The sequence below is a fragment of the Saccopteryx leptura genome, chromosome 2, assembly GCF_036850995.1.
Source record: "Saccopteryx leptura isolate mSacLep1 chromosome 2, mSacLep1_pri_phased_curated, whole genome shotgun sequence".
Lineage (NCBI taxonomy): Eukaryota > Metazoa > Chordata > Mammalia > Chiroptera > Emballonuridae > Saccopteryx > Saccopteryx leptura.
Window position 1 is genome coordinate 260,842,993 of NC_089504.1, and position 26,832 is coordinate 260,869,824.

The 26,832-nt window shown below is 54.0% G+C and overlaps 1 protein-coding gene across 5 annotated transcripts in view; it reads right to left on the bottom strand.

Moving 5' to 3' along the window:
* ASTN1 (astrotactin 1) overlaps positions 1 to 26,832 on the bottom strand; it is a 295,307-nt gene that overhangs the window by 8,068 nt on the left and 260,407 nt on the right. For all 5 annotated transcript variants that reach the window (XM_066361604.1, XM_066361603.1, XM_066361600.1 and 2 more), the window contains exons 17-21: positions 17,360 to 17,628; positions 13,630 to 13,763; positions 9,380 to 9,531; positions 8,243 to 8,378; positions 2,802 to 2,902 (exon numbers count right to left, since the gene is read on the bottom strand). In XM_066361604.1, coding sequence (XP_066217701.1) covers positions 2,802 to 2,902; positions 8,243 to 8,378; positions 9,380 to 9,531; positions 13,630 to 13,763; positions 17,360 to 17,628 — 792 coding nt within the window. The remainder of the gene's footprint in view (positions 1 to 2,801; positions 2,903 to 8,242; positions 8,379 to 9,379; positions 9,532 to 13,629; positions 13,764 to 17,359; positions 17,629 to 26,832) is intronic.

Below are 26,832 nucleotides of genomic sequence, written 5' to 3' on the forward strand. Positions count from 1 at the left end.
GAGCCTGGTCTCCCCTCCCTCAGTGCTTGAGTGGCTAGCCCACGGCCGGACAGGGTGATAGGTCAAGAAAACGGTAACTAACTGAATGGAATGCATGACCTGAGAGTGAGCAGAACCTACTGTGGGCGAGGGTTCCTCAGTGATGCCCGTCTGTACCACGCCACACCAATCCCTTAGCAAACAAACTCTTGTAACCAGCAACTTCAGCTGCATTAAAAATAATTTTAGTTCAGAAACCCATTCAAATTTTTGGGAGGTTAAAATTCTCAGGTTGTTAAAAAAAAGAGGGGGGGGATCAAGAAGTCCAAAGGGCAGTGTCATTGAAAATCATGACCAGAAGGGAGTCAAGAGGGACAAATATACGGTGACAGAAAATGATGTGACTTTGGGTGATGGGCACACAACACGATCAACAGTTCAAATGCTATAGGAATGTTAACCTGAAATCTTAGGTATTCTTATTGATTACTGTCTACCCCATTAAATTTAAATTTCCTAAATAAAATAAAATGAAATGAAAGAAGAAAAGAACAATGTATGGTCACACAAGTTAAAAGGCGCGTCGGTGTCCATGAACTTGACGTGTGTGGATTGCAACGCCCACACCACCACTGCAAGATGGATGTGAATGTCCCTGGGTCTACAACTGAGGACATTCAGAGAGGCAAGGACGCCTGCCCAAGGTCACGTAGCTAGTGTGGGCTGGAGTTAAGACTTAAGCGTGTGTCTGTCTTCCTTTGTTCTTGGACAAACGCTAAAGGGGTGGTAGTGTTCAGGCAACTGAGAGACAGGAGGCAGAGTCTTGGGGGATGCCATTCTGGGGTGACTTTCTATACAGGTGCTACCCCTGTATTAACTTCCTTCTGCACCTGACCTAGTCCACATGCCCATTGCTGGTGCTCCCAACTAGTTCGCTCTGTCTTTTGCCTTTTCCCTGCCTTCTCATTGGCTGCTGGGGCCTTCTGGGGAAACATGACGGGCATTTCACCTAGGTCGGCCCGCTTGTGTCCCCTCAGCATCCTGTACGTATCTCTATCTGGCACTTTCCACAATAAATGAGAAGACGGGTGTGGCCCTTCTCTCTCTCCACATCCAATCCACTGGCGAAACCTCTGGGTCCTACCATGGAAATGATTTAGAATTGGACCACTTCTCATCACCTCCACCCTGATCACCGTTGTGAAAACATCAGCTGCCTTCTGAGTAGTCTTCCGACTCTTCTCCCCAGTTCCAACTTAGACCCTCTGGTCAAGTCCCTTTTCAACCCAGCAGGCAGGATGACCCTTAAAGCATTAAGTCCAACCATGTCACTCTTTTGCTCAAAGCCCTCCAGGTTTCCCGTCAGTCCTGTGTCCCTGGTGGCATGGAACTCGCTGTCCACTGAGGCAGACAGACACTGAACACACAGTTATAATGACAGATGGGGATGAATGTCCTGAAGGAAAGGGACACAGAACTACAAGGACATCTAGCAATGGCCCTTGACCCCTTCTGTGCTGCGGGAGGGACACGTGACCAGAGAGCTGCAGGCTGAAAGGTGCGGGGTGGAGAGCGTCTGAGGAAATGGGACCGACCCAGGCAAAGGCTCATGGCGGAAGTGGGGATGGTCGGAGGGAACGTGTCGGAGGGACTGAGAAAGGCAGCGAGGGTGCCACGTGGACATCAGCGGGAGAGTGGGCAGGAAGGGGCTGGCGGAGCGGGCGCGGGCCACTCCGTGTAGGGCCCCATAGGCTGGTGAAATACCTTTGTCACAAGAGGGATGAAAAAGATTAAAGAAGGAGCCCAATGAGGAGCCGATAACAGTTAAACGAGGCAATAAACATGAAAATCCTTTCTGAAGGTGTGACGTGCTCTAGTGTCAGTGATTTGAGAGTCAGTCCAGGTCACGCTCCACCCCCCGTGATTCTGCGTCATCAAGGTGTGGCCCCTTGAACGCTGTGGGATGGTGTCTCTGGTGGTCACCTGGATACAGTGGGAGTCCAGAGCCATGTAGAAGATGACTGGAGGGGGACCAGAAGATCAGTCTGGCCACACGACTCCTCCAGCTGAGACCTGCACAACCTACCCTCCCGGCCTCGGTCAGCACCTCCGCTAACGTGCAAACACTCTCGGTTCAGTTCTCCCGAAGGCAGAGGGGCCGATCAAGTTCCTTTCGTGCCAGAACCCTGTGGACATGGTACCCAGGAGAGCTAAATTCTGGTTGTGCAGGGATGTAGTCACCCCAGAATGGGACAATATCCAGATCAGCCAGGGGACATCTGGCTGGGGAGGGGGACCCTGGGAAGTGTGCTGCTTGTGCAATGGGTGTGGACCAAGACACACTGTTCCCAACTGACAAGGGCCAACTGACAACTCTTTACCAAAGAACAGCTCCATCAAAACTCCGAAACACAGGAAAACGATTTGGGAGAGAATGGTATAGCAATTAATTCCAGAATGGCAGCTGCTCTATGCTTCAATCTAAACTCTTTTGGTGTATCAAAATTATGAAGAGAGCAAAGGACCCGACCAACATCCGGAGGGCAGAGGCCACAGGGACCTCAACCCGTCAGAGCACCTGCGATCAGCACGTGTGCCTGGAGCCTTCACCAGCGCCTCCTGCTGGCTCCCTTACTATGCGGGACGAGGGGCTAGAACAAGGACTTCTGCCTGGTGGAGGCTGAGTATTCCTGGGAGGGTGATGCCCCTCTACTGGGCCCTGAATTCTCCTTTTCCGACTCCCTTGTGCCCTCTATCCCGGTGGCGAAGGGAGGTCCCGGGGGCCATCCCTCTGCAGACCTGCTGGCCTCAGTGTCGCTCACCTTGGGCTTTGACATCATCCACCACGGGGCAAGGGGTCTTCACGATCACATCACTTGGCCTGGAGCGCCGTCCCGTGTTGTCCACTCCCCACAGGGTGAACCTGGCAGGGAGAGGAAGGCGTCATCATCAGAGAGAACCGGAGGCCCCGTGGATGGGGCAGCTTTGCCTGGATGGGGTGTGGGGTTCCCCTGACTGTGTGCTCCTGTCACCACCCTGGTCTAGAGCCTCTTACTGCTTCTTGGGGGGTCCTGAGAACTTGATAGCAATGATAATTCTCACGCCCCAGACCTACTAAGTCGGATACTCTGGAGCGGGGACCAGATGATCCTGATGCCAGTTACATCTTGACAACCACTGAACCTACGGAAGGAGTATGTATCTATGGAAACGGAGGGTCAGAGCTTCAGTCTGAAGCCTCTGCTCCCCGCCATGTGGAGTTAATTCAATTCCTTTGAGCTTCATTTTCCCTTATCTGTGAAATGGAGACAACACAGCACATGGGCCTGGTGCAGGACCTGGAGCCCAGGGACACTGTGTAACTCACTGATTCTGTTTCGTCCTGTCTTGTGCTTGGCTAGCACTTTGACACAAAGGACTAAGGACAGTTATCCTCTTGAAAGTCAGTAATTGGCCCTGGCCGGTTGGCTCAGTGGTAGGGCATCAGCCCAGTATGTGAATATCCCGGGTTCGGTTCCCAGTCAGGACACCCAGGAGAAGTGACCATCTGCTTCTCCACCCCTTCTCTCTCTTTCTCTTACTCTCTCTTCTCCTTCTACAGCCATGGTTCAATTGATCTGAGTGAGTTGGCCCCAGCCGCTGAGGATGGCTCTATGGCCTCCACCTCAGGCACTAAAAAATGGCAGAACATTGCCCCCTAGTGGGCATGCTGGGTGGATCACGATTGGGGCGCAAGCAGGAGTCTGTCTCTGGGCCTCCCTTCCTCTCACTAAAAAAAATAAAAAAAGTTGGGAATGAAACAACCAGAGTTGAGGGGCCCCACGTCCCCGTGGCTGGGGTTCTTCCTACACACTGCTCTTTAGGACCCGCTGAGATGCTGCCCTGCGGCTCAGGAGTCCCGAGTGGAAACGTGCTACAGAAGATGTGGTTCTGAGAGCTCCCGGTCCCCCAGGAGGAGGATGAAGATCTGGCTTTTAAAGGCTGAACAGATAATTCCCCTCGGGTGACAGAGCTGAGGTCCTGCCACTCAGAGAGGAAGTTGAACGTGACCGTGACAATAACCTCCGCTGTCGGTACCCCGAACCTCTCACACTAACCCAGTGAGTCTAAAGGAAATCTTAATGCTGCCTTTCTTGTCACTTTCTTTCCTTGTGTGTCCTCACGGAGGCTGCCGTGAGGGGCGACTCTGAACTTTCTGTCCTCTTGGCAGAGGCGCAGGGAGGAAGAGAGAGGCTCCGGGAGGGAGTGGCCGGTACACACCTGCTGGGCTGAGACAGCTGAGCCCGCAGGGCAGGAGGGTGCTGGAACGATGCTCTCAGCGAGAGAAGACAGCCGTCCCCCCACAGCGAAGCCCGTGGGAAGCCCGGGGAAAGCCAGGGTCCGAGCATGTCCTTCCTCCCGAGTCCCCATGCTGGAGCCACGGGCACGCACACAGGCAGCCTCCATCTTACCCGGAACCCGGGTCCAGTGGGACTTTAAAAAGAACTTTTTTTTTATCAATTTTCTTTATTTATTTATTCATTTTAGAGAGGAGAGGGAGAGACAGAGAGAGAGAGAGAGAGAGAGAGAGAGAGAGAGAGAGAGGACAGAGAGAGAGGACAGAGAGAGAGAAGGGGGGAGGAGCTGGAAGCATCAACTCCCATATGTGCCTTGACCAGGCAAGCCCAGGGTTTTGAACCGGTGACCTCAGCACTTCCAGGTCGACGGTTTACCCCACTGCGCCACCACAGGTCAGACTCCAGTGGGACTTTAAATGCGCTGACCTGTCTGGTGCGGGGCACCGTGACCCAGGCCTCAGCTGTGGACTCCGTCGGGCCTGAGACTGGGACCAGGGACTCGGCCTCCCCGTCTCGTCAGAACAGGTGGCTCGGTCCGCTCCCCAAACCTTGCCTCGTGCTGGCCGGTGCTATGGTCAGCCCACCCCTGGTCCGGCCTGCTCTCCAGGCCGCCTGGCTTTGCGTCCATCCTGCATTAAGCTCCAGCTAGGCTGGAGGACTACTGAGGCAGGATATGCATGCCTGAGCTTCAGCTCATCCCCGAGGTATCCCCGTGGGCCAATTCGTGTAAGACGTGGGGTCCCAGCACCTTCTATCTGTGACAGCAAACGAGGTATTAGGAAGGGAAACGCTTTCCACAGCAGTTCTCTCTTTAAACATCATTGAGGAATTACTGGCAAATACACGTGTCCCACAGCCTTCTAAGTAGAGGGGACGGTTGAGGCAGAGCCATTCCTCAGTGGTCCCGGTGTCCTCTATCCTCCAGTGACAGTGAGGGAGCCCCAGCTTACTTTCACTCTTCAAGCCCAGGAGCACTTTGCACATTGCTGTGGGGAAATGCCACGTACAGTCATTTCAGGAAGGCGTCATCGTGTCCACCGGTGAACGCTCGGAGGACAGTAGGAGGGTCACCTAGAACTACAGGGCAGAAGTGAGAAGCCCTGGTCCCCATCTGGGGGTGCTAACGTGTAAGAACACTCGCTGCCGGGTCCAAAGCTGCCGTCTGCTGCCCGCACAATCTCCCCTTCCCGGTGTGGCGTTTCTGCTGGTCACTCCGAATCCACTCACTTCTTCTGAACTCCCTGTCCGCTATCACATGCCCCCAAGAGGCGGTGACTCTCCCCCGAGCACACGCCGTGATGAAGGGACAGGGGCTGAAGGCCGGGGAGTCACCTTCCCACTCTGGCCTCGGTTTCCTTGTCGCTAAAATGACGATGTTGGACCAGACACCCTTTGGGTACTTTCCAACTGTGGATTCTCAGTGGGTCTCGTGCTGTGATGCTTCCCAGAATAAGGATTTCTGAGTGCCTTAAATGCAGCATGTAGGATGCCCAGGTCAGCCAGCCGTGCTGACATGCAGTTCTGCCCGTGGACCCAGCTGAGGGGCCAGCTCCGAGCTTCCACGGGAGGGGCGGAGGTCGTGCTACTAGATCCTCCAGGGGCTGGAGCGGCCGGGGTGTGAGACGCGGCGCGTGCAGCAATGCCAGCCCCGATTCCACTCCTCACCGCCGGGCACGCCCTGGACAACCCGCTGTGTGACCCTGGGGGAGTCACCCAGTGTTGCTGAGCATCAGTGCCCTCGGCTATGAAATGGGAACAGTCACCTTCATCTCACGTGGTAAGCACTTCCTAAATGAAGGCTGCCTCCCTCCATTTCACAACAGAAACTTGACATGCTTTCCTTACAATCACTGAGTGGTTAGAAACGAACCAGGCTTGGGGCCCACATGTTCTCCGCTCTCAGTGCGGGGCTCCTGTCCTGCACCAAGGGCTGGAGCTCAGCTCACTTCCATCCTTGTACCAGGAACGGCTCCTAGGCTTCCCTCCGGGCCCTCATCCTGCAACCTGCAGCGCCACCTAGTGGAGGCCAGCTGCTTTTCCCTCAGCCCCACGCACGATGTTGAACTCCCTCAATAATCACGGTTCACAGCAAGTTTGTGTTTCACTAGCCAGGAGAGGCCAACGCTGGAAGTTCACTGAGGATGTCAGAGTGGCAGCAGGTATCAGCCTCAGTTCTTGGATCAGGAAAGTAGCCACATCAGGCCACCACGAGGAGAGTCCCCTGGTGGGTAAGGGCTGGCACTCATCGGAATGTGGAAATTCCTGAGTAACAGGAAGTAGGGAGCCCTTATTCTAAATGATAATTCCAGTTTCACTGAGTTTTCAGAAATATTTCAGCAGGTACCTTTGTTCCTTCTGCCTGTTACTCCTCATAAGGGGCCACACGTGCCCAAGTCAAGTAGGCTGACTTCCCTTCGTCCTAGGGTTAGCCTGTTTCTCTGCATTTTCCAACTCCTCCAGAAGGACGCCTGTCTTCGCCGTCGCCCACCTGGCCCTCCAGTGACACTGCTTTTTCCGATACTGGAAATATTCGGCCCGGGCATCAAAGCGTGCCGCGTAATCAACGCGCTCACATTTCTCGTGCTTCGCATCTTTGAACTCTCTGACAGTGGAAGTGGAAATGATTCATCTTGGAAACCTCGCCTCTGTTCTGGTGACCTCATCTGTAAACTGTTAAAATGTTTTTCATCCTGACGGAGTCCAAGGGTCGCGGCACGACATCGTGACGGTTTCTGTCTCAACCTCCAAGTAACCCGACCGTGACTTACAATCCATCGCCCTCTCTCCTCTTTTGGAGTCTTTCAAGTCCGCATTGCAAATACCCTACCCGCTTGCTCCCAGCGCCCCGGGGTGGCGGTGGGGAGGACACCCAGAGCCAACGGCCGTTCCAGGGGCCATGCTATGGAGCTCACTGTATTTCCTTTGAAGAAAAATGCCGAAGGTCTCTCTAACCTCTGTCTGCAGCCTAGTTCAAGGCCAACGGAGCCAGCTTGTTAAAGCAGAGTTCTTGGAATTCTGCTCCTTTCCTCCAAATCATCATCATCATCATCATCATCTCTGATGTATAGCACTCACTCTCTTCCCAGTCTCCCTCTCTCCTGTCCCTTCTATGCGCCATCTGTGCCTGCCCCGCGGACTGCCTTGCTGCCCACCTGTGTGCCCCTTCACCTCTGCCCGCCGGGTCACCAGCCTGTCCCAGCACGGCGCCACCTGCCGAGGTTCCACACCGTCCAGTTCAGACGACAGCTGTCACAAAAAATCACTGTCTTCTCTCTGCCGCGCGTTCCTCGCGCTACGACCCAGCATTTATCTCACTCTGCCTGACGTTGAAGTGAGTAAAGTGAGTTGTTCCTCCCCCCTCATGTGGCAGACTCTTTGCAGGATAGACTATATTCTCTCTCGATTCTCACCACCCCCCCCCCCCGCAGTGCCTAGAACAGGGGTCCCCAAACTATGGCCTGCGGGCCACATGCGGACCCCTGAGGCCATTTATCCGGCCCCTATTTCACTTCCGGAAGGGGCACCTCTTTCATTGGTGGTCAATGAAAGGAGCACATTGACCATCTCGTTAGCCAAAAGCAGGCCCATAGTTCCCATTGAAATACTGGTCAGTTTCTTGATTTAAATTTACTTGTTTTTTATTTTAAATATTGTATTTGTTCCCGTTTTGTTTATTTTAAAATAAGATATGTGCAGTGTGCATAGGGATTTGTTCATAGTTTTTTTTTATAGTCCGGCCCTCCAACGGTCTGAGGGACAGTGAACTGGCCCCCTATGTAAAAAGTTTGGGGACCCCTGGCTAGAAGGTTCTGTGTAATGCTGATTGGGACAAGACCTTAGAGACTCCACATGTCTAATCCTAGGACACCCCGCTGCAGCGCTGGGGTGTTCGAGGGAAGGGACCGCGGGCCGTACGCGTCACTCACATGTAGAGGGTGTCGGGCTCCAGGCAGCGGATGATGAGAGAGATGGTGGTGAGCTGCTTGTCCGGCACCCGGGAGGGCATGGCGCAGGGAGCCTTGGCTCCAGAGATGATGTCGTCCACAAAGCTCAGCACCGTTTCTGCCCGGAGAGAGGGGCGGCAAAGGCGTGAGACACCGGGGTGGCCGAGCAAGGGCACGCACGGGATCAACTCAGTGCGCACTGAACACCGGAAACCGCTCGGTCGAGAAGGAAGGAGACTTAGAAGGGATGTTTTTTAGGACCGTGTCACATTTAACTAACTGATTTAGAGCCATCTGACCAGAGTTCGTTCAGAAACAACTAAGGCAAGATGGGCATGCCACGTGCGTGAGCTCTTATGAAAGTTCCGTGGAGAGAGCAGCTGCTCGGGGGCATGGTCACTGCCAGCCCCTCGTGGGACGTGCACAGCAGGGAGGGGCCTCAGAGGAAGCAGCAGACAGCAACCCAGGCCTGACGGCACTGAATGTGTCCCTCGGTCTCAGTGATGGTGTCACCGGAAGGTAGTTACCCTGAGTTAGAGTGTGGACGCCGCCACCCTGTTGGTGACCGCGTTCACGTACAGGTTTTAGGAATGACTCGCGTGGCTCTCCCCTGTGTGCAGCAGGGAAATAGTAAGGCATGAAGTGTTCTCATGGGGTGTTTCCACTCCTTAACGACTTCCTTCTTCTAGGTGGTTCCAGCAAAAGCAGAGTTTGCTTTAGGACAAGACATTGGGGCTCAGCGAATCTGTTCACACATGCTTTTGCCCAGAGTGGGGTTATTAGCAAAGAAAGCTTTTTTTCCCCTTGTAATCACAGCAGCGGTTAGCACAGAATTGTTTCCTGATTATGGGCTAGGATAACTAGGGTACTGTATTGTTATTTCTTTGTGAGTGTGCCTGGAAGCAATGAAACGGACACCTCTTTTATAAACAACAAGCAAGACAAAAATCAAAACAAGACTGGTCAGATGCTCACCATGCAAAACCCTTAAATGAACAAGATGTCTGCTGCTTCACCCCAGGACACGGGGGACCTGGAGCCAGGCCAGGGGGCAGGGCGCTTTCCCTCTCTCTGTCCTGCCCTGGGTGGAGATGAGCCTGTGAAGTGGGAGCCACTCACCTGTCTCCACTTTGGAGTGGTCCATCCTGTCGGTGACCTTCTCTTGGCGGAGGAGGTAATCTACAATCTGTACCCCAATGGGAGGCTCCGAGTGCTCCCACTCCAGGACGACGAGGGTGCTGCTGGGCTCGTGGACCGTGGACAGTCTCAGCCTGAGGGCACACAGGACGAAAGGTGAAGTGGGGACCCAGCTGAGACCTGCCACGGTGGCCTTCTGACACCACCCCCGGGCCACCTTCCCCACTGTCACCCTCTAAGCTCTTTCCTAACCTTTCCCTTCACCGACCACTACACTGATTTCTCTGAGGACCTGTCTCCTTCACGAGAGAGTGGGGTTTCCTGAACACCCTTGCACTCTGTGTTTCATCCCTCTCGGTGCCTGTTACAGGTTAGGGACCCGGCATATATTTGTAGTTGAATCGGTAAGTGGGGGAGACAGAGATGAATGAATGCCTGCATCTCAGTCAGCAATAGGGCTTTTGGGGTCGCCCTTTATGGGGCTTGAAAACGTAATTTGTGGCTTTGCTCTTGGAAACTAAGAGAATGTGTCTAATGCCCACGCGCAGGCCCCCCGAAGGTGATGTCTAGGGGAGAGCCCTGCGTGACCAAGGCCACATCAGCTCAGTTTCTGCAGCCCTGCCAGGACCCGCCCTGCTGGTGGCACCCTGGCCTCCCCTCTCTACGGGAACTAGCAACACAGCCTCTCCCCCAGGCTCTCTGCGGGCTGGACCCTGAAACAGGCTCCGTTTGGAGGCAATGGTCACGGGGAGCTTTACTGGGCGAGCGACAGCTGGCCGCATGTCAGGTGTCCCCAGGCCGATGTCTTGTGTCTGTACACTCCTTTGAGGTTCTGTGTTTGTTCTTGGGTTTCTTCTATGAATATGCCGACTCCAGATTCCATCCCTTTCTCGCTCCCCCCAATTCGCCGTCCCCTCATCCTGGGTCCAGCGTCCATCCTGACCACTCGCTCTCGGCCCTGCCGCCTCGGACCTCTCCGTGCACTGCTGACACACGCCATAACCGTTAACTGACATGCACTGGTAGGAATCTCCTCCCGGTCCAAGTGGTTTCAGCTCCCTGCCCTGCTCTGACTTCATGCGTGTGTCTCGAGTTTCTCACTTGCTTCCAACTCCCCGCTTCTCCCTAGACCACTGGCTTCTGGGACTTCTTCCCAGTTCCTGCTGCCTTCAGCCTCCCTCCCCTCCACGCATCTCTGGTTCCCGTCCTGGGTCCCCATATCGCACGACCACCCGTACCAGGGCCCTCCAGCCTCCGCGCGGCTCACAGGCGCCTGCCCGGCCTCCGGGATCGCTGGGCCGGGCGCTGTGGCGCAGCACACCAGAGCAGCGCTCACTTTCAAGTCCGCAGAGATTTATGGAGCCCCGTTACTGAGAAGAATGTGCCTGGTGAGTGCTGAAGCCGCCGCGAGGGCCAAGCCAGCGCCGGCCCCCATTTTTACGGCGTGGTCCATGGAACAAGCATACGATTATTATACATGTGATTATAACATTGTGTGATAAGAGCTTCAACAAGAAATCCTGGGAGGCTGTGGCAGCAAGAGCAAGGAATGCGACTAGTGGGAAAATAATGTGAAACACATGCTCCTCGGTGGCTTGCTCTGATGAAGCGCATAGTTTGCATATGACATTAAAGATGGAACGGGCCCCAAACGGTGCAGATATTGACAAATTCATTAATTAGAGGCATATGCGCAGCGCTCTTGTGCAGAGAAAGCACCAGGGAGCCGAGGCAAGGAACGGAGCCTTTCTGAGAACTCTGCTTCGCTGGGAACGTGGACCCAGGCTGGGAACAGAGGTGCGTGTGACGGACACACAGACCTGCGGAGAGCCGATGTGCATCTCGGTGTCCAACCACCGACGGAACCTCAAGAAACTGAGGTCCGCTCCTGCCCTCAGACACGGTCCGAGTTAGTAGAAAAGCAAAGCCCCTGGTAGGTGTGCCTGTTCGTGACGATTTCAGCCCAGTCTGAGCTCTCTCTCTCTGACATTTAGTAAATGCAGGCTTACAAATGAAGTCGGCCCTCGGACACTCATGGTGGTAGATCTCGTGTCCCTGACGCTGTCCGGTGGCTTCGGTGCTCTGGGCCAAAGGTAGCCTTCCATCCTCCTCCAGTGGCTCCCTTTCTGCCGGAACAAAGGGCTCTTCCTAACAGTGGGCGGCATTATCTTCTGACTCGAGAGGTCCAAGTCTGGCTACAAAGAGCAAGAAGCCAATGGCTGGTGGGTCTGAAACTCCCCACATGGACAAGGCCTGTGGGCAAAAGAAGACGCTGGCTTGCCGTGACACTCTGCCATTGTGCTGTCTGTCCTGGGTTTCTTCCTGCTCGGCCAGGCCCCGTAATGCCCACCCACGGCCGGGGACAGTACTGCCGGGGACAGGCAGGGGGCGGTGCTCGCCGAGACCAGCCGCTCGCTTGCTGGTTCCCGCTGCCGTCTGGCCGCTGCCTCCTCCGCCCTGTGGTACCGCGGGTCCTGGTCCTCACACTTCGGGCTTCCTTAGCCTGACCAGCCCGTGGGGCCTGCTCCCCTTGTGGGTCCTACCAGCGTTCTTGAGACACCATCATTCTGCGCTCCACTCCAATGGCAGAGGCCACGGCAGAGACCAAGAGAGGTTCCTGCTGCCCTGGGCCCTGGCCTGTCGGGGTTTACAGGGTGTGCAGCCTCCCCCGAGGGGGAGGAAACGGGACATGTCCATTCTCAGCCATCTTTGCAGCACTTTCTACTCTGTTCGCCCCTCAAATGCAGACGCTACTAACTCGGGCGTATCCTTTCTCAGAGCTGTGGCCCCACACTCCTCATGTCCTTGCATTCGAGTCACACCCTCTTCTCTTCTCACAGTTTACTTCTTTCCACAGCTCAACCATCTCTCCCTCCGGCCACTGTGTGGAGCTGCCCCACTGTGGGGCCATGCTGTGTGGTAGCCCTGCTGTGGGGCCATCACTATGGGGCCATGGCTGTAGGGTGGCTATTGCTGTGGGGCTGCGCCATTCTGGGGCGGCCATCACTGTGGGGCCATGGCTGTGTGGTGGCCCTGCTGCGGGGCCATGGCTTTGGAATAGCCATCATTGTGGGATGAACAGCCATTGCTGTGGGGCCATGGCTGTGGGGCAGCCCTGCTGTGGGGCTGCGCCATTCTGGGGTGGCCATCACTGTGGGGCCATGGCTGTGTGGTGGCCCTGCTGCGGGGCCATGGCTGTGGGATAGCCATCACTGTGGGATGAACGGCCATCACTGTGGGGCCATGGCTGTGGGGTGGCCCTGCTGCAGGGCCATGGCTGTGGGATAGCCATCACTGTGGGATGAACGGCCATCACTGTGGAGCCATGGCTGTGGGGTGGCCCTGCTGCAGGGCCATGGCTGTGGGATAGCCATCACTGTGGGATGAACGGCCATCACTGTGGAGCCATGGCTGTGGGGTGGCCCTGCTGCAGGGCCATGGCTGTGGGATAGCCATCACTGTGGGATGAACGGCCATTGCTGTGGGGCCATGGCTGTGGGGTGGCCCCACTGTAACTCCAGCACGAATGGAAGCAGCCTCCTCCTCACATGGCTCCTCTGGGACGCTTTCTCAGCAGTGGCCCATTCACCTTCCAGCCACCTAGTCATAGTCGAGGTCCATTCTCAACTCCTCCTTCCTTCTCCCACCCATGGCCGGCCACCAGGCCCTGCCGGTCCACCCAGGGTCCCCTCTCAGTTGCATCCTCTCCATTCTGGGATGGCTGGTCTCATGTCCTCGTAGCGGTGCTCTGCTTCCTGCTCTGTGACCTTGGAGTCCACCCGAGTTCATCTCCTTGTCTGTAACAAGGGGGGACACGCGTACCTGTGTGCTCCGTGTGGTGCCCGACATCCAGCAGTGGGCTGTGGCTTCATTAGGGCCTCGTCAGAGACCTGATCCCCCCCCCCCCCCCCCGGCAACAGCCCTCTCACCCCGTTTTCTGGCCACGCTGTCTTGCTTTCTCCACCTCCAAGGACAAACTCAAGCCCACCACCTTCATGAAGCCACCATCATTCCCCAAACCCAGACGCGACCATCCCCTTCTCCCACTTTCTTTCAGTGGCTCACAGGGCTGTCCTCAGGCCGCTCCTCCCGCCATCTAGTGAGTGCCCTGTCCCCTGGGTGCCGTGTTGGGCTGTTCTTTCTGCTCCCCAGTACCAGCCCTCTGTAATAAGCGTCTGCAGAATAAGGCCGAGGCATGCATGCAAGAGCGAGGCAGAGGAAAGGGCTCGTACACGGGCTGTGGGAGAGGCGCACACGTGGGGAGCCCGTCGGCGCCGAACGCGGTGGAGTCGCATCGACACCAGTCCTCGATGACATCTCCAGTCCCTGAGCACCACAGAGAGCTCATGGTGGCCTCCTGCAAGAGCTACGAGAGAGGGCAGAGAAAAGAGTGAGCGTTGAGGGACCAGGGCTGGGCCACCAGCATCAAGGGATGACACAGCAAAGCTCTCTTTGGCCCGAAGTACCATATTTCCCCATTTATAAGACACGCTTTTGAAAAATTTGGGGTCTAAACACTGGGTACGTCTTATACCATGGTTGTGGCATTTCAAACGCCATAGATGGAACTGAGGACGAGGCAATATATGAAGACAATGATTCATCCTCAGACACAGATGAGGACAAGCTAATGGATGGGAGTTTTGACAGTGAGGAGGAGTTGTATGAATTTTATGATGAATAAAACTTGAGTTCAATAACTTTATCTAGTACATTTTTAAAAAAAAATCTCAGACCCCAACATTAAGGTGCATCTTCTACACAGGAGCATCTTCTACATGGGGAAGTGCAGTAATGTCCAGCCAGGAGGCTGTAGCCCTTCTTCACCATCTGTGACCTGAAATTCCTACCCCAGGAGACTGTTCTGGGAAGCCTAGGCCAGGGGTCTGTAGCCTTTTTACACATGGGGACTGGTGGAAATAGAATTATTTTGGTGACCTCTTGGGCAAAAATCACCCTGAGGTGATTATAGACTAAGAGCATCGGGTCTATAATCGTCATACAATGTCAGGGTGGTTAACTCTTTTGTGGACTGGCACTGGCACAGAACTTCTGGCAGACTGGTCCATGGATTGGCGGTTCAGAAACACTGGCCTAGACCTCCTAGGACCTCTCGGGCCCGTCTCGCATTAGCATGACAGTTGTCCCTGTGGTTGAGAACTTGAAAGCGAGTCCTACTCCTCCTGCCGGCTCCCTGCTAGTCTGTTCCATCATTCTGCCACGATGACCTCTTTACCAGGCGACCAGGGGACCAGCCATTACCACTCTTCCCTCTGCCCGGAGCTGCTCAGCCCTCTCTCAGACGTCTCCCTGCCCTGGTCACCTGCCCTGGCCTCATCCCCTGCTCCAGGGCGCCCTGTGCTTCCTCCTTCAGCGGGCCGTGGACGTCTCTCACCTGCTCACCCATGAACCCCAGCCCTGCCGATCACAGCCACACAGCCTTGAGCACGTGAGACGGAGGCTACGCACACGTCAGTCACATATAAATAGTACACGTCAGTCATCAGGAAATGCCAGCAACGATTATCATCTCCGAATGACAGGGTTGGGTCCTTTACGGAAGCTTCTAAGTACCACAGAGCCTAGAACAGGTCTTTCCACAGCAGTTTCACAGCACACGTTCACTCGTACATGAAAGGACATGAGGGTCAAATTAGACCCGTGATGGGGGCAGAACTTGTTTCGGGACCACGCCCTGGGGAGGGAGTGGGGCCCTGCTGCCCCTGCCTCTGCCCCTGCCCCTGCCTCTGCCCCTGCCCCTGCCCAGGGCGTGGGAGGGTGGTCCCAGCCGCAGGGCACACGCCTGCCCAAGGTCAGGGCTTTCTCTCTGCGTCAACCCAACAACTGCAGCCTCTGCTTTCCCTGTGATTCCTTCTCTGTCCCATGGTCACCAGACCCACAATAATCGGCAAATCAGAGGAAGGAAACAGCTAGCCTGGAAAATTTTAGGCCAAAAAATAGGAGGAGGAAGAGAAGAATGAGGAGGAGAAGGAAGAAGAAAAAAAGACAACCCTACACAAACCACAGCGTCCAAGCCCACAGCCAGCATCCTCCGCACCATCCTTCCAGAACCTAACAGAGGCCGTTTCGGATCAGAAGGGCTGAGGCGGTGTTCACACCTCCTCAGACCGGCAGCCTCTGAGGAGCGGGCACCGACTCTCGGTCACCACTATGCTTCGTGGAGTTTTAGGATTCCCAAGGCCCTGACACTAGGTGCTGACACGCTGGCTTCAGCCCCATGATAAACAGTTGTGATTTACAGTGGAGGACACGTAGTGTCAAGGAGGTTGGGTGACATGCTCAGGGTCACAAGCTCGCAGGTGGGGCAGGGCCAGCACCTGAGCCCAGAGTGACGGGCGGGACAGCTTGGGTCGTTCCCCCTCCCCCACGCCAGCAGGAAGTGCGGTGCACGTGGGCGCTTACATATGCCTCGTCTGGCTGATCCAAATTCAAATCAAAAGGTGTATTTAAAAAAAAAAAAAAAACCTGGGGAAAGAGGATAGATTTGAGATATTTGAGGCCCTTGCTGCTGGACTAGATGTTAGAGGAAGATGAGAAAAAATGTCTAGGATTCATCCCTGGTCTCCCAATTTGGTCAACTTGGTAGAAAATAACGCCACTCGCTGACGTGGATGCAGCATCCATAGGATTTGGGGTGGGAGGTGGTGAGTTTGGGGCTGTTGGGTTTGAGATACCTGGTTGGTTCTATTGCTGGACCTCCTGGTTTCTAGAGTGCAATCACAGATTAAACTAAATATGGCATCAGAGATGATCTAGTCCAATGGGGCAGTGAGGTGGGGGTGGGGGCAGAAACGGGCCTGATGTTGCACCGAGGGGCAAAGGCGGCACGCTCTGAGGGACTGACGCCAGCACGTGGCACCCGGCCCTTCTCTGCTTCCTCACTCCTTCCTTCTCCAGGACAGCAGAGGAGCGGAGACACACATGATGGTGGCTGACCTCCCACCTGGCCACCTTGTCTATGTGCTTAGAAAGTCACGTGTTCAACACAGGACCCGGTGGAAGACACCTGCCAGCCCTACTTGAGACCTGTGTGGGCAGCCAAGGGAGGGCTGGGCGGGGAAGTAGGGGGCCGGGGAGGGGGTTCCTAAGGACCGACTCCCTCCAGCGTCCTCCCTGCACTCGCGAGGCCCCTGAGGGAAGCAGGGACTCCTCGCCCTCTGCCCCCCACCCAGCTTGTCTTGACCTCAGCCCTGCATGCCTGTCCCATGGATGCTTCCGGAAGGGGGTTCTGACTCTGCTGTCCCCTGGCAAGGGCATGGCAGCAGCCTCAGGGGCAGGTAAGGGCAGGGCTGGGCACTGGGTCAAAGCCACTGTTGCCCCAGGTTTGGGTCTCCATGGTGACACAAGCCCCTCCGGAGGCCCCTTCTCTCCCACTCCTCTTCCCCTGGTCATGTCCATGAAAGGGAACAGGGAACCATTTATCTTTCTGTTCCCGTGAGAAACCTCATTTCCAAACACTCAGTGAAATCTGCGGCAGAGGCAGATGGGTGAGAGAAACCCACGTGCACGAACACACATGCACAATCCCTGCTGTTGGGTTAGGCACCATCTATGAAACGAGCTGTGACACTCCAGGTGTCCCTTAAAGGAGGACAGAGAAAGCAATTATCACCCCACCTGGATGGGGACACTCTCGGGCAGGTAAGCAGCTCACTGCCGCGACTCCGCCGTGTCTCATCCCCAAGGTCACCTTGGCTCTAGCCTCAGAAGTCCCCCACCCTGAGCTCCCTGTTTTACCTTTGTCGTGGGGGTTGTGTCTGCTGTGACCCACTCTGCCCTGTCTGTCCTCGAGGAGACTGGACAGAGGAGTCACCGCCTGCGTCACGTCTCTCCCGCGTGACCTTTGGGTCCCCGACGTCCCCCTGGCACCTCCTCGGGCCACCTGCAAAGCCCTCGGCCGCTGCTGTTTCCTCCCGGAGCCAGGGGTCCGAGGCCGCTTACCCGCTGGGTCTGGTTGTTGGTCACCAGCTCATAGATGGGGGCTGCTCTGGTCACCTCCAGCAGAACGGGCTCGGCGGGGGCGTCGGCGCCGGATGTCACGTGGCACAGGGGGCAGGACGAGGGGCACCGCCCCTTGCTCTGGCACTCCATGCGCACTCCGGCCGCCATGCGCTTGGTGCCGGACTCGGACAGGCTGGTGATGTATTCTGGGAACGTCAGCACCTTGGGGTCTCTCTCCCGCTCCTCCGACTCGTCAGACGGGGAGTTGCCTACCGGACGCAAAAGGGACAGTGAGGGAGGAGGCGGCGGAGTGAGGACGGACCAGGCCTCGTGGCCCCCGAGCGCTCCGGTCACACCCTTGAGAGGTCCAAAAATGTCCCTGAGGGAGTCAAGATGTGATTCTGTTGTCCCACTTGATGTGGGGAACCCCTCCTCTCAGAAACCCCAGATGCTCCCAGTGTGAGAGCAGCTGCTTCCTTCCTGAATGTCGTCAGCTCCTGGGGACGAGTCTGCAGTTTCTGCTGTCACCAGTAATGCAGACAAAACCGCAACGATTGCTCTGCGGCCATTTGTGCATCCAGAGAACGAGGGCACGAAGAGTGCCTGCCTCTAGCACTGCTAAGGAATAAAAACCAAAATGATTTTCAAGCACGTAACTGGTTTGCAACGTTGAATAATCATCATCCCAGTCCTCACCATAGCTATCGGTAAGACTGATCAAGCTTCTCCGTACCAGGGACGTGATGTCTGATCAAGACCTCCTTTAACCCTTACACCAGCTCTCTGTATGGAATTCTGTCACTCTACCCATTTTTTTTTTTTCTTTCATTTTTCTGAAGCTGGAAACAGGGAGAGACAGTCAGACAGACTCCCGCATGCGCCCGACCGGGATCCACCCGGCACGCCCACCAGGGGCGACGCTCTGCCCACCAGGGGGCGATGCTCTGCCCATCCTGGGCGTCGCCATATTGCGACCAGAGCCACTCTAGCGCCTGAGGCAGAGGCCACAGAGCCATCCCCAGCGCCTGGGCCATCTTTGCTCCAATGGAGCCTTGGCTGTGGGAGGGGAAGAGAGAGACAGAGAGGAAAGCGCAGCGGAGGGGTAGAGAAGCAAATGGGCGCTTCTCCTGTGTGCCCTGGCCGGGAATCGAACCCGGGTCCTCCGCACGCTAGGCCGACGCTCTACCGCTGAGCCAACCGGCCAGGGCACTCTACCCATTTTACAGATGAAAAGTGAAGCCCAGAGCCTCAAGATCACACAGCTAGGACATCGTGAGAACTGAGAGCCGAATCCAGTCTTGTCCGACTCTGAAACCTTCACGCCACAGGACATCTCAGCTTCATTATTAATCAATGTAGTGAAAATGGGGAAGGAAACTTGACTTTTTCAAAAAGATCTGCACTCCCAAGCCAGAGAGACGGGTCCCTACCACCCCGACTGACAAGTATAAGGGAGTCGAGGGGTCTCCTGGTTTATTTTTGGTGACAAACATTGGAAATGCCTACCAGCAAATAATAGTTTGTCCCCGAGGGAGGAAGAAAGCACTGCTCGGTATTTCTCTTCCAAGCTTTCATGATGTCCCCCTCAACTTATTAACCCTACAGGAAGGAGGAAGGGGAGTCTGCTGGCAGCAAGCCCTGGCTCAAGAGCCCCCTGCCCCCTTGTAGCCCCAGACATGGAACAACTGCAGGAAGTCTACTGGGCTTTTGGAAACAATGGGCAGACACAGAACATCCACTCTGTCCTCTCGGACGCAGCAAGAACGCGAGCCTCGATGGGCCGGGTCTTTGGGGGAATGTGTTGCAAGGCTTTGCAAAGTGGTTCCAGAAGGTGATTGCGAGATACGACTCATTGGCTTCATAGCAGCGTCCTCTCTTACGGGGTCCAGGGAGCACCCCGCTGTGCCCCTCCTGTCGGCTGCTTAATACGCAGCATGTCAGCACTGCTGTCTCCGGGATGGGCAGCCCCATTAGTGGACGAGGCATCTCTACCCCGCCACTCCCGGGGACGCGGGCCCCTCCTGCGCGTGGAGGCCCAGGACTCACTCAGCAACTGTAAATGTGGGACACAATGTATTTCACAGTTCCATCTGGTTTGATAGCGGACCCCAAGTCAGGCTCCAGCCCTTCCCAGGGTACCAGAGAACAACATCCCTGCATCCTTGCACACGGCAAAACTGAGAATGATGCTCTTCAGTAGGAGGCCCAGGAGCCACACCCGCTTAGCCCCAGAGTCACTCCACACCCCGTGTAAAGCTTGCCTGACATTCAGGCTTGTGTAACTCAGGGCTGAAACTGTTTGTAGAGGGGCCACGGTCTGGCAGGACTCTCCTCAAGCGGCCCCTGGCCATCTTCTTGAACGGGCTATATGAACTGGGCAGGGGTAAGTGGGGGGTGGGGTAGGTCTTTGACTTCTTGATGTTATTTCTAGAAAAACAGGCATTTGTTCACTGGGAAAGTAAATTTGGGGAAATAAAACACAGTAAAGATACAGTGCTTCTTTTCAAGATGAGAGTTTTAAAATTTTGCCTTGCAAGCCTTACCAAAGAGCGTGAGGGTCTCTCAGTAGGCCCCCAGGCCCCTTGGAATACAATAAATGCACTTCGTTATCAAGCCACAGCTCTCCTTGCTGAGAATGCCTTCAACAGAGGCCGGGAAAAGGCGTCCATGAAATGACCACTAGATGGCGACATCAAGTCTAAAATGACTTCTGAGAGGAAAGAACCGGTGCCATCACTTAGGCACTGAAGAAAACCAAGTTATGGAAAAGTAAAACACAGATACTTAAAAAAAAAAGTTGTGGTGGCATAACTTTTCTCCATAAATTGATTAAAATGTTAATAAGTAAAAGAATTCCATCAAAAGTATTCTAAGGAGAAAAATATAGAGCGAGAAACACAGATAATAAAGGAAAAACAAAACTCACAAGAGAAAATATAAATCCTCCTCAATATCCTTCATGTGGGATAAATTTTGCTTTAGGGGGGAAATAAGATGCCAAGAAATACCTTTTCTCTCACCTCCAATCCCCAAAGACCTCTACATCCACAGCCATAGATTATAGAGCCCCTTCCCCTCACTGCTCAGGATATTCGAGTCTGACAGTCAAGTTCGGCCACTAGAGGGCACTGCAACCCCACAGTCTGGAGCTGAGTAACAGCCTCCAGCCCCTAGCAATTCATCATTAAAGCTTAATTGCTGTGAACATTTGAGGGGCTGCTCCCCTTTCTGCTGCTGTCTTCTGGCTTCCCCAGTTAAAATCCAGACGATAACCTGAAACCTATATAATTTTATTAACCAATGTCACCCTAATACATTTAATAAATATTTTTAAAAATCAAGATCCTTAAGGCGGAAGGGAAGATGATGAGATGCATCTTCTTTTTTTTTTTTCTTTTCCAAGTGAGAGGAAGAGAGATACAGAGACAGACTCTGGCATGTGCCCCAACTGGATCCATCCAGCAACCCCTCTCTGGAGTTGAGGCTCTGCTCATCTGGGGCCATCCTCGCAACCGAGCTATTTTTAGTGCCTGAGGCAGAGGCTCCATGGAGCCAGCCTCAGCATCTGGGGCCGATATGCTCAAACCAATCCAGCCATGGCTGGGGGAGAAGAAGAGAGAAAGTGAGAGAGATAAGGGGGAGATGGAGGGAAGGAGAAGCAAATGGTCACTTCTCCTGTGTGCCCTGACAGGGAATTGAACCCAGGACTTCCACATGACGGTCTATCCACTGAACCAACCAGCCACAGCTGGGACGCATCTTTTTTAATTTCTGTGCTGGAGATGGGGCCGTTCGGGGTGAGGGTCGCCCCAAAGACTCGGGCCAGTCCCCTGCCCTAGTTTATCAGGGCCAGGTTAAGTATCTTCTCTGAGGCACACACTGCCTTATGTCCTCTCATTAAAGCACTGATTGGGCTGTGTTATCATTGCTTACACGGCCCTCTGTCCCCCATGCTCCCCAGACTGATGGCTGCGAGTACATGAGGGTGTGTGGTGCTTAAGTCAGGTCTCCCCGGGGCCTGGCACCGGGAACTGCTTATAAATGTTTGATGAATGAATGATTAAATGAATGGTGGGCCCAAGATGCTTTAACAGACAAGGGAAAGAGCGGGGTCACTCAAGCTGGGAAGGACATATTAGGGACAGTCACTGACAGCAGGCAAGACTTAGCATAAAGGACATGTTTCCACCCCAAGATGCAGGGATGGGCCCTGCAGGGGTAGGGCAGGGAAGGACCCTGTGACAACAACAACAAAGTCAATATGCAGCACCACCCCAATATATCCTGCAGCCCTGGACAGGTACAAGGTCAGGGATGGGAGAGGAGTGGGAAGGAGGGTGCAGAAGAAGATGGTGGGAAGCCACCCAACTGTTTTAATTCAGAATCACATGGGCCTTCTCCTGGATATATTCCTGTCCAGGGGAAGCGGGACCTGCCGGAGACCAAGACTAACTGCCCCTCGGTCTCCACCCCGTCACACAGGATGGATCTGTCTAGAGAGAGGCTGGATTTACACACAAGTGATGAGCAGCCCACTCCCAAAAGGCTCCGACAAAGAATAGAGATGTGTGTGTGAGAGAGATTTTTCAAGGAGGAAATGCATTTTCCATGCGCGGTTAAATATACAATTGGGAAATACGCCTTAAAATGATGGAGTCCGGTGGTGAAAGCCCAGATAAATCTCCCTGTGCCCGAAGAGAACACCCATAACCATCGCACCTGCGGCAAGTGAACGCGCAGTTCAAATCCTGAACGCTTCAGGGCAGTCTGATCTGACACTGGCTTCTAACTGCCCTTCACGCCTGTGTGTGGAAAGGGGCAGGGAGGGGACCCCCACTTCCTTATGAGTCAATGGCTCCCCTCTTCCATTGCCCACTCCAATTACAGCCCTGGGCAGCTTTTCCCCACTCCCCCTCTCCCCATCCTGGATAGAAACACTCCAGCAATTTGAGATGCTACATTGTCTCAACAAAGCAAATAGGCTACTTCAAACAAGTACACTATCTCCAGACATAAGAATTGAGCTCCAATTAAGGTCTTAAAAGATTATAATTGGCACAGGTGCCTCCTGATCAAGAACACAGGGTGGGGCCTCCTCTCATCCCCCCCCCCCCCACTGTTTGCAGTCGCACCCGCTGCTCCGGGAGGCTCTGGAGTCCAGCCATGCCACTTCGGTTTCTTACAAGGAGAACAGCCAACCTGAAATGTAGTTAACAATCCCAAACACACACGGCAAAGCCTTTTGCAAATACAGTTTGCTATAAATAAATGCTGTTTGCCTGAGGCTACATCTGTACCCGATGGCACAGAATATCGGGGTGTAAGAATATTGGCCTTCTCAATGTTCAAAACCTCTCACCATGGCCATGCTCATGGCCTTGGGCATGGACATATTGACCCACTTAGACTCAGGAGCACATGAGGATGATAAAAGTGACTGAGCCATCGCCACACCGGGCCTGCTCTGCTGGCGGGAACCGGCAGGTCACGAAGGTGAATTAGTTGTTATGAAGTAAATTGGTACAATTCCTGTAGGATCAGGGGCTGCTTTAAGAATCCCTCTCCCGAGTTGGTGCCCAAGGCAATGTGATGCTAATGACATCACAGCTAGAGCTCCAGAGTAGTTCATTAGGCAGCGAAGAAATCAAAGGCAAGCTCATCAGATCCCAGCTTCTGGAGATGGCTTGGGGCCCGCAGGGAAGACAGTCTGACGTGGGGACAATGGAACGTGGCCGTAGCACACTGAGACCTGAGCTCGCTGACACCCCCACGCCAGACACCACCCCCACCTGTCCCCAGTCTACACCGTCTAGTTCACATCCGATGTCCTGAGTTACCTAAAGTCACACTGCTGTCCGTACCACCAGGCTCAAACCAGCCTCTCAAGAAGTTTAATCACAGCTTCGGACAGGGAGGTTCGGGTGACTATGGAGGGACTTAATCAGAACTCCTAGACCTGCCTTGGGATGCGCTCTCAGAGCAAGAGAAATGATGATGGGTTAATAATTACAGGGAAAAGAAAGGGTGCAAACTGGCCACTCCTCTACACCTCTACATGAGCTAACGAGTGCTGTGGGCTCAGGGACTGTCTTCTCCCCCTTTGACACTTTGCCTCATTCAGGTGTATATATCCATATCCATACCCATCCATCCATCCAGTCTATCTATATCTACCATCTAGGTGTTACCATATTATCTGTATCTATTCTCCCCTCTCTATATACATACATACATACATATATATCCATATATGTGAGAAGAGAAAGGGAGTGAATACATTAAGTCATGATAAGAGATTCAATTTTTCTAAAAGAAGTCAAACATAATGAAACCAAAGCATCTTTGAATGCTCTCTAGTCCTTACCAAAGCGTCAGCAATCAGTAAAAAGAACAAAGCATTTCTGATGACGGCCAACTCCGCGTCTCCAGCCAGGATCTCCTCCTCAAGTGTAACGGAACCATAATGTGCACGTTCAGAAACCCACCTGAACGTCTGCCCATGGGGCCCCTCAGTCCCAGCGCACCCCTTCCCCCAGCACCTGTCCTCTCTCACAGGTCCCAGCCCAGCAAAGGGCATGGACTTCCCAGCTGCTCAGGGCAGAAATATTGGCACCGTCATTGGTTCTGTCCTGCTCTCCCAATCATCCCCCCACCCCGTCACCTGAAGTCTCCATTCTTTACCCTCCAACCATGTGCCTCCCTGCGTGACCCCTACCGCCCCAGAGCCACGCAGCTTAAGGTGTGAGTTGGTGGTCACAACTGCCCAGCTTAATTTCTGACCTTTCCACCTGCTGGGTGTGTAACTGAAGGCAAGTTTCCTAACCTTCCAGGGCCTGGGCTCTCTCATATGTCAAATGGAGAGAGTAACTGAACTGATTTAACAAGGCTGTGCTCAAGATGAATTGTTACCATTCACAAAGAGAGTGGAGCAGTGCCTGGGACATGGTGAGTGTTCTCTAAATTTATTCTCACAATGCCTGTCTGCTTACCTGCCCCCACCCCACCAGCCACCCCTGCAAATGGCAGCCTCCTTGAGGGGAGAAATTACATCTTGTTCTTCACTATAATATCCCACAGTTCCTAACATGTAACGTAACTAATGCCTTCGACAAGTCATTAAACAAATATTTATCGAATGCCTACAAGTGTTTGCTGAATGAACAAATCACTCGTAATGACTTACACACACAGTGACAACTGTCTGTTCTGTGGGGGCTAACTGGACAGGCTGGGTTTAAAGTCATTTTTTGCCTTAGTGCCCTGGGTCCTTTTGAGATGTTCTAGTTTTCTTCTGAGGAGAGGGCCAGGTATCCAGAGTGAGTCCCCCTACCCTCGGGTACCAGCGGGCAGCGGGCACTGGTCAGAGGTGCTCTAGTTGCAAAGACTGAAGGGGACACTGCAGAAGTATGTCTTGCAAATCCTGTGCAATGTCCACCTGCATCTCGAAGTCCATGAACGCCCACAGGGTAACCAACTATGTTGGGATTCGGGATTTGAGCATGAGAAAAGGCGCAGTCACCATGCTGGCACTGAAGAGTAGGCAGGGGTTCTCTCGTGGCTAGAAAATGTGGGAAGGTCACACCCACTAATGTCACAAAGTGACAGAGGGCACGACGGGCACCCAGGTCCTGTGGGGCCCTGGGTATCAAACAGCAGCTGAGACGGACCGTGCGTCACTGTGGGGGTGAGAGCAGTCATGCTGGGGTTCAGACATACATTCCACCTCACCAGCCAAGAAGGTAATGGCTGTGATAGCGAAAGAGAGAGAGAGAGAGAGAGAGAGAGAGAGAGAGGGTGGGGGAGGGAGGGAAAGGGGCGCGCACATCGGGAACCAAGGATGGCTCTAAGGAGGAAACGTGCAAACCTGCACCTTCTGCAGGCTTCTGCTTCGCCCAGTCCCGGCCAGCACGGGGGGGGGGGGGGGCATCCATCCTCGCTCCCCGCCCCACACCCGTCACTCCCCATTGGCTCACAGGAAGCGCATCTTTCTTTGGTAATTAAATGCTGGACAACCATTGGCTTACGACTGTACAACATGTTCAGAAACAGTCCCTACTCCAGAGGGTTTATAGTCTTGTTCTTTCCTAAAACTGAATTCAAATTCTTAAAAAAAAAAAAAAAAAATCCTTTGTCAGGATGTATCCTTTGCTTTCTGTTCTAAGATTCAAGTTACTGCACAGTTCAGATCTAGTACTTAGCTATTTCTTCGGGATGTTTCTGGAAACGGCAGATGGTCTTTGGTATAAGCATAGGCGTGAGCAGCGCCTCTGGGTGTGGTGAGGTCCAGTGAGATAATTAGCAGCTATCAGTACCCACCGGGCATCTCAGCAAAGCGCCATTAACTGGGAGGCTCAAGAGAAGGTGTCTTCTGGAAAATTGAGTTTTTGTTTAATTGATACTTAGCCAGAAAATGCTTACATTTTGTCCCACCCTTGTTGACATTTTTCTTCGCTAAAAAATTCAGTTTTCCGATTTCCTGCCTGCCTCGTGAAGCATTGCCTACCAAACAGGATTAAACCCTTCCCCAAGGTGCCTCCAGGTGGTAACTTTGTTCATCAATTATGACTATGCAGATTTGGGAGCGGTGGGAGACAGAAATAAAACAGTATCTACAGCCCAAATGGCTTTTTAAAAATTGATCGATAATATAAGGTCTCATTTTCTTAAGATTGCCTCCTTCTTAATGGTCCTGTTGTCAAAAACAAATGATTGCCTGGTAGAGATTCCCGGCTAATTAGATGCATGTTAAATGGAAGTTTTGGTGTAAGTGCGCTCTGTGCCCGAAGTTGTTGGTCAGCTCTGGCGTGGGAACGGGTTAATTTAATGACAAACGGACTGACCTCACCATAGCCTCCATCAGCCTCTTTTTGGTCAGTAGTAGTGGCATTCCATTTGGGATGAGAGGTTGAGTCTAAGACAAGAAGGCAGCATCTCCCAAGGGGCTAATAACGCAAAGATAGCCTTTGCCGAGCTGTGACCCCCTTTCCAGTCTTCACCATGGTGTGAACGGCGAGGACAGCTCAGCGCTGCAACCACCGCTTGGAGAGCCCTCGCCACACAACCCGTGCACCGCAAGAGGAGCTCCAGCCTCATTCAGGAAGAGCCGGAGGCCCTAAAGCTTCTACCTCAAACAGGAACCCTCTCATCAGCTAGGCCCAGGGGTCTCAAACTCGCGGCCAAGCGGCCCGCAGACTAATCAAACTTCGTGGATTAATCTGCGGGCCAGTCTGCGGGCCGCACAAAATTGGTGGGCGGGCCGCGAGTTTGAGACCCCTGATCGACTGTCAGTCCCCAGAGGGCAAGAGCTGCCTTAGGTCTTGGTGGGTTGCCGTGGCTCTCACCCAGTGCCCCGCACTTGGTTAAGGGTTCAACAAATACACAGGGATAGAGAGAATTAACGGGGTTCTTAGCTCTTTCTAGGCTCTGTCTGCAACTCCTCAAGTGACAACCCAAAGCCTCGGTAGCGTTCGCCA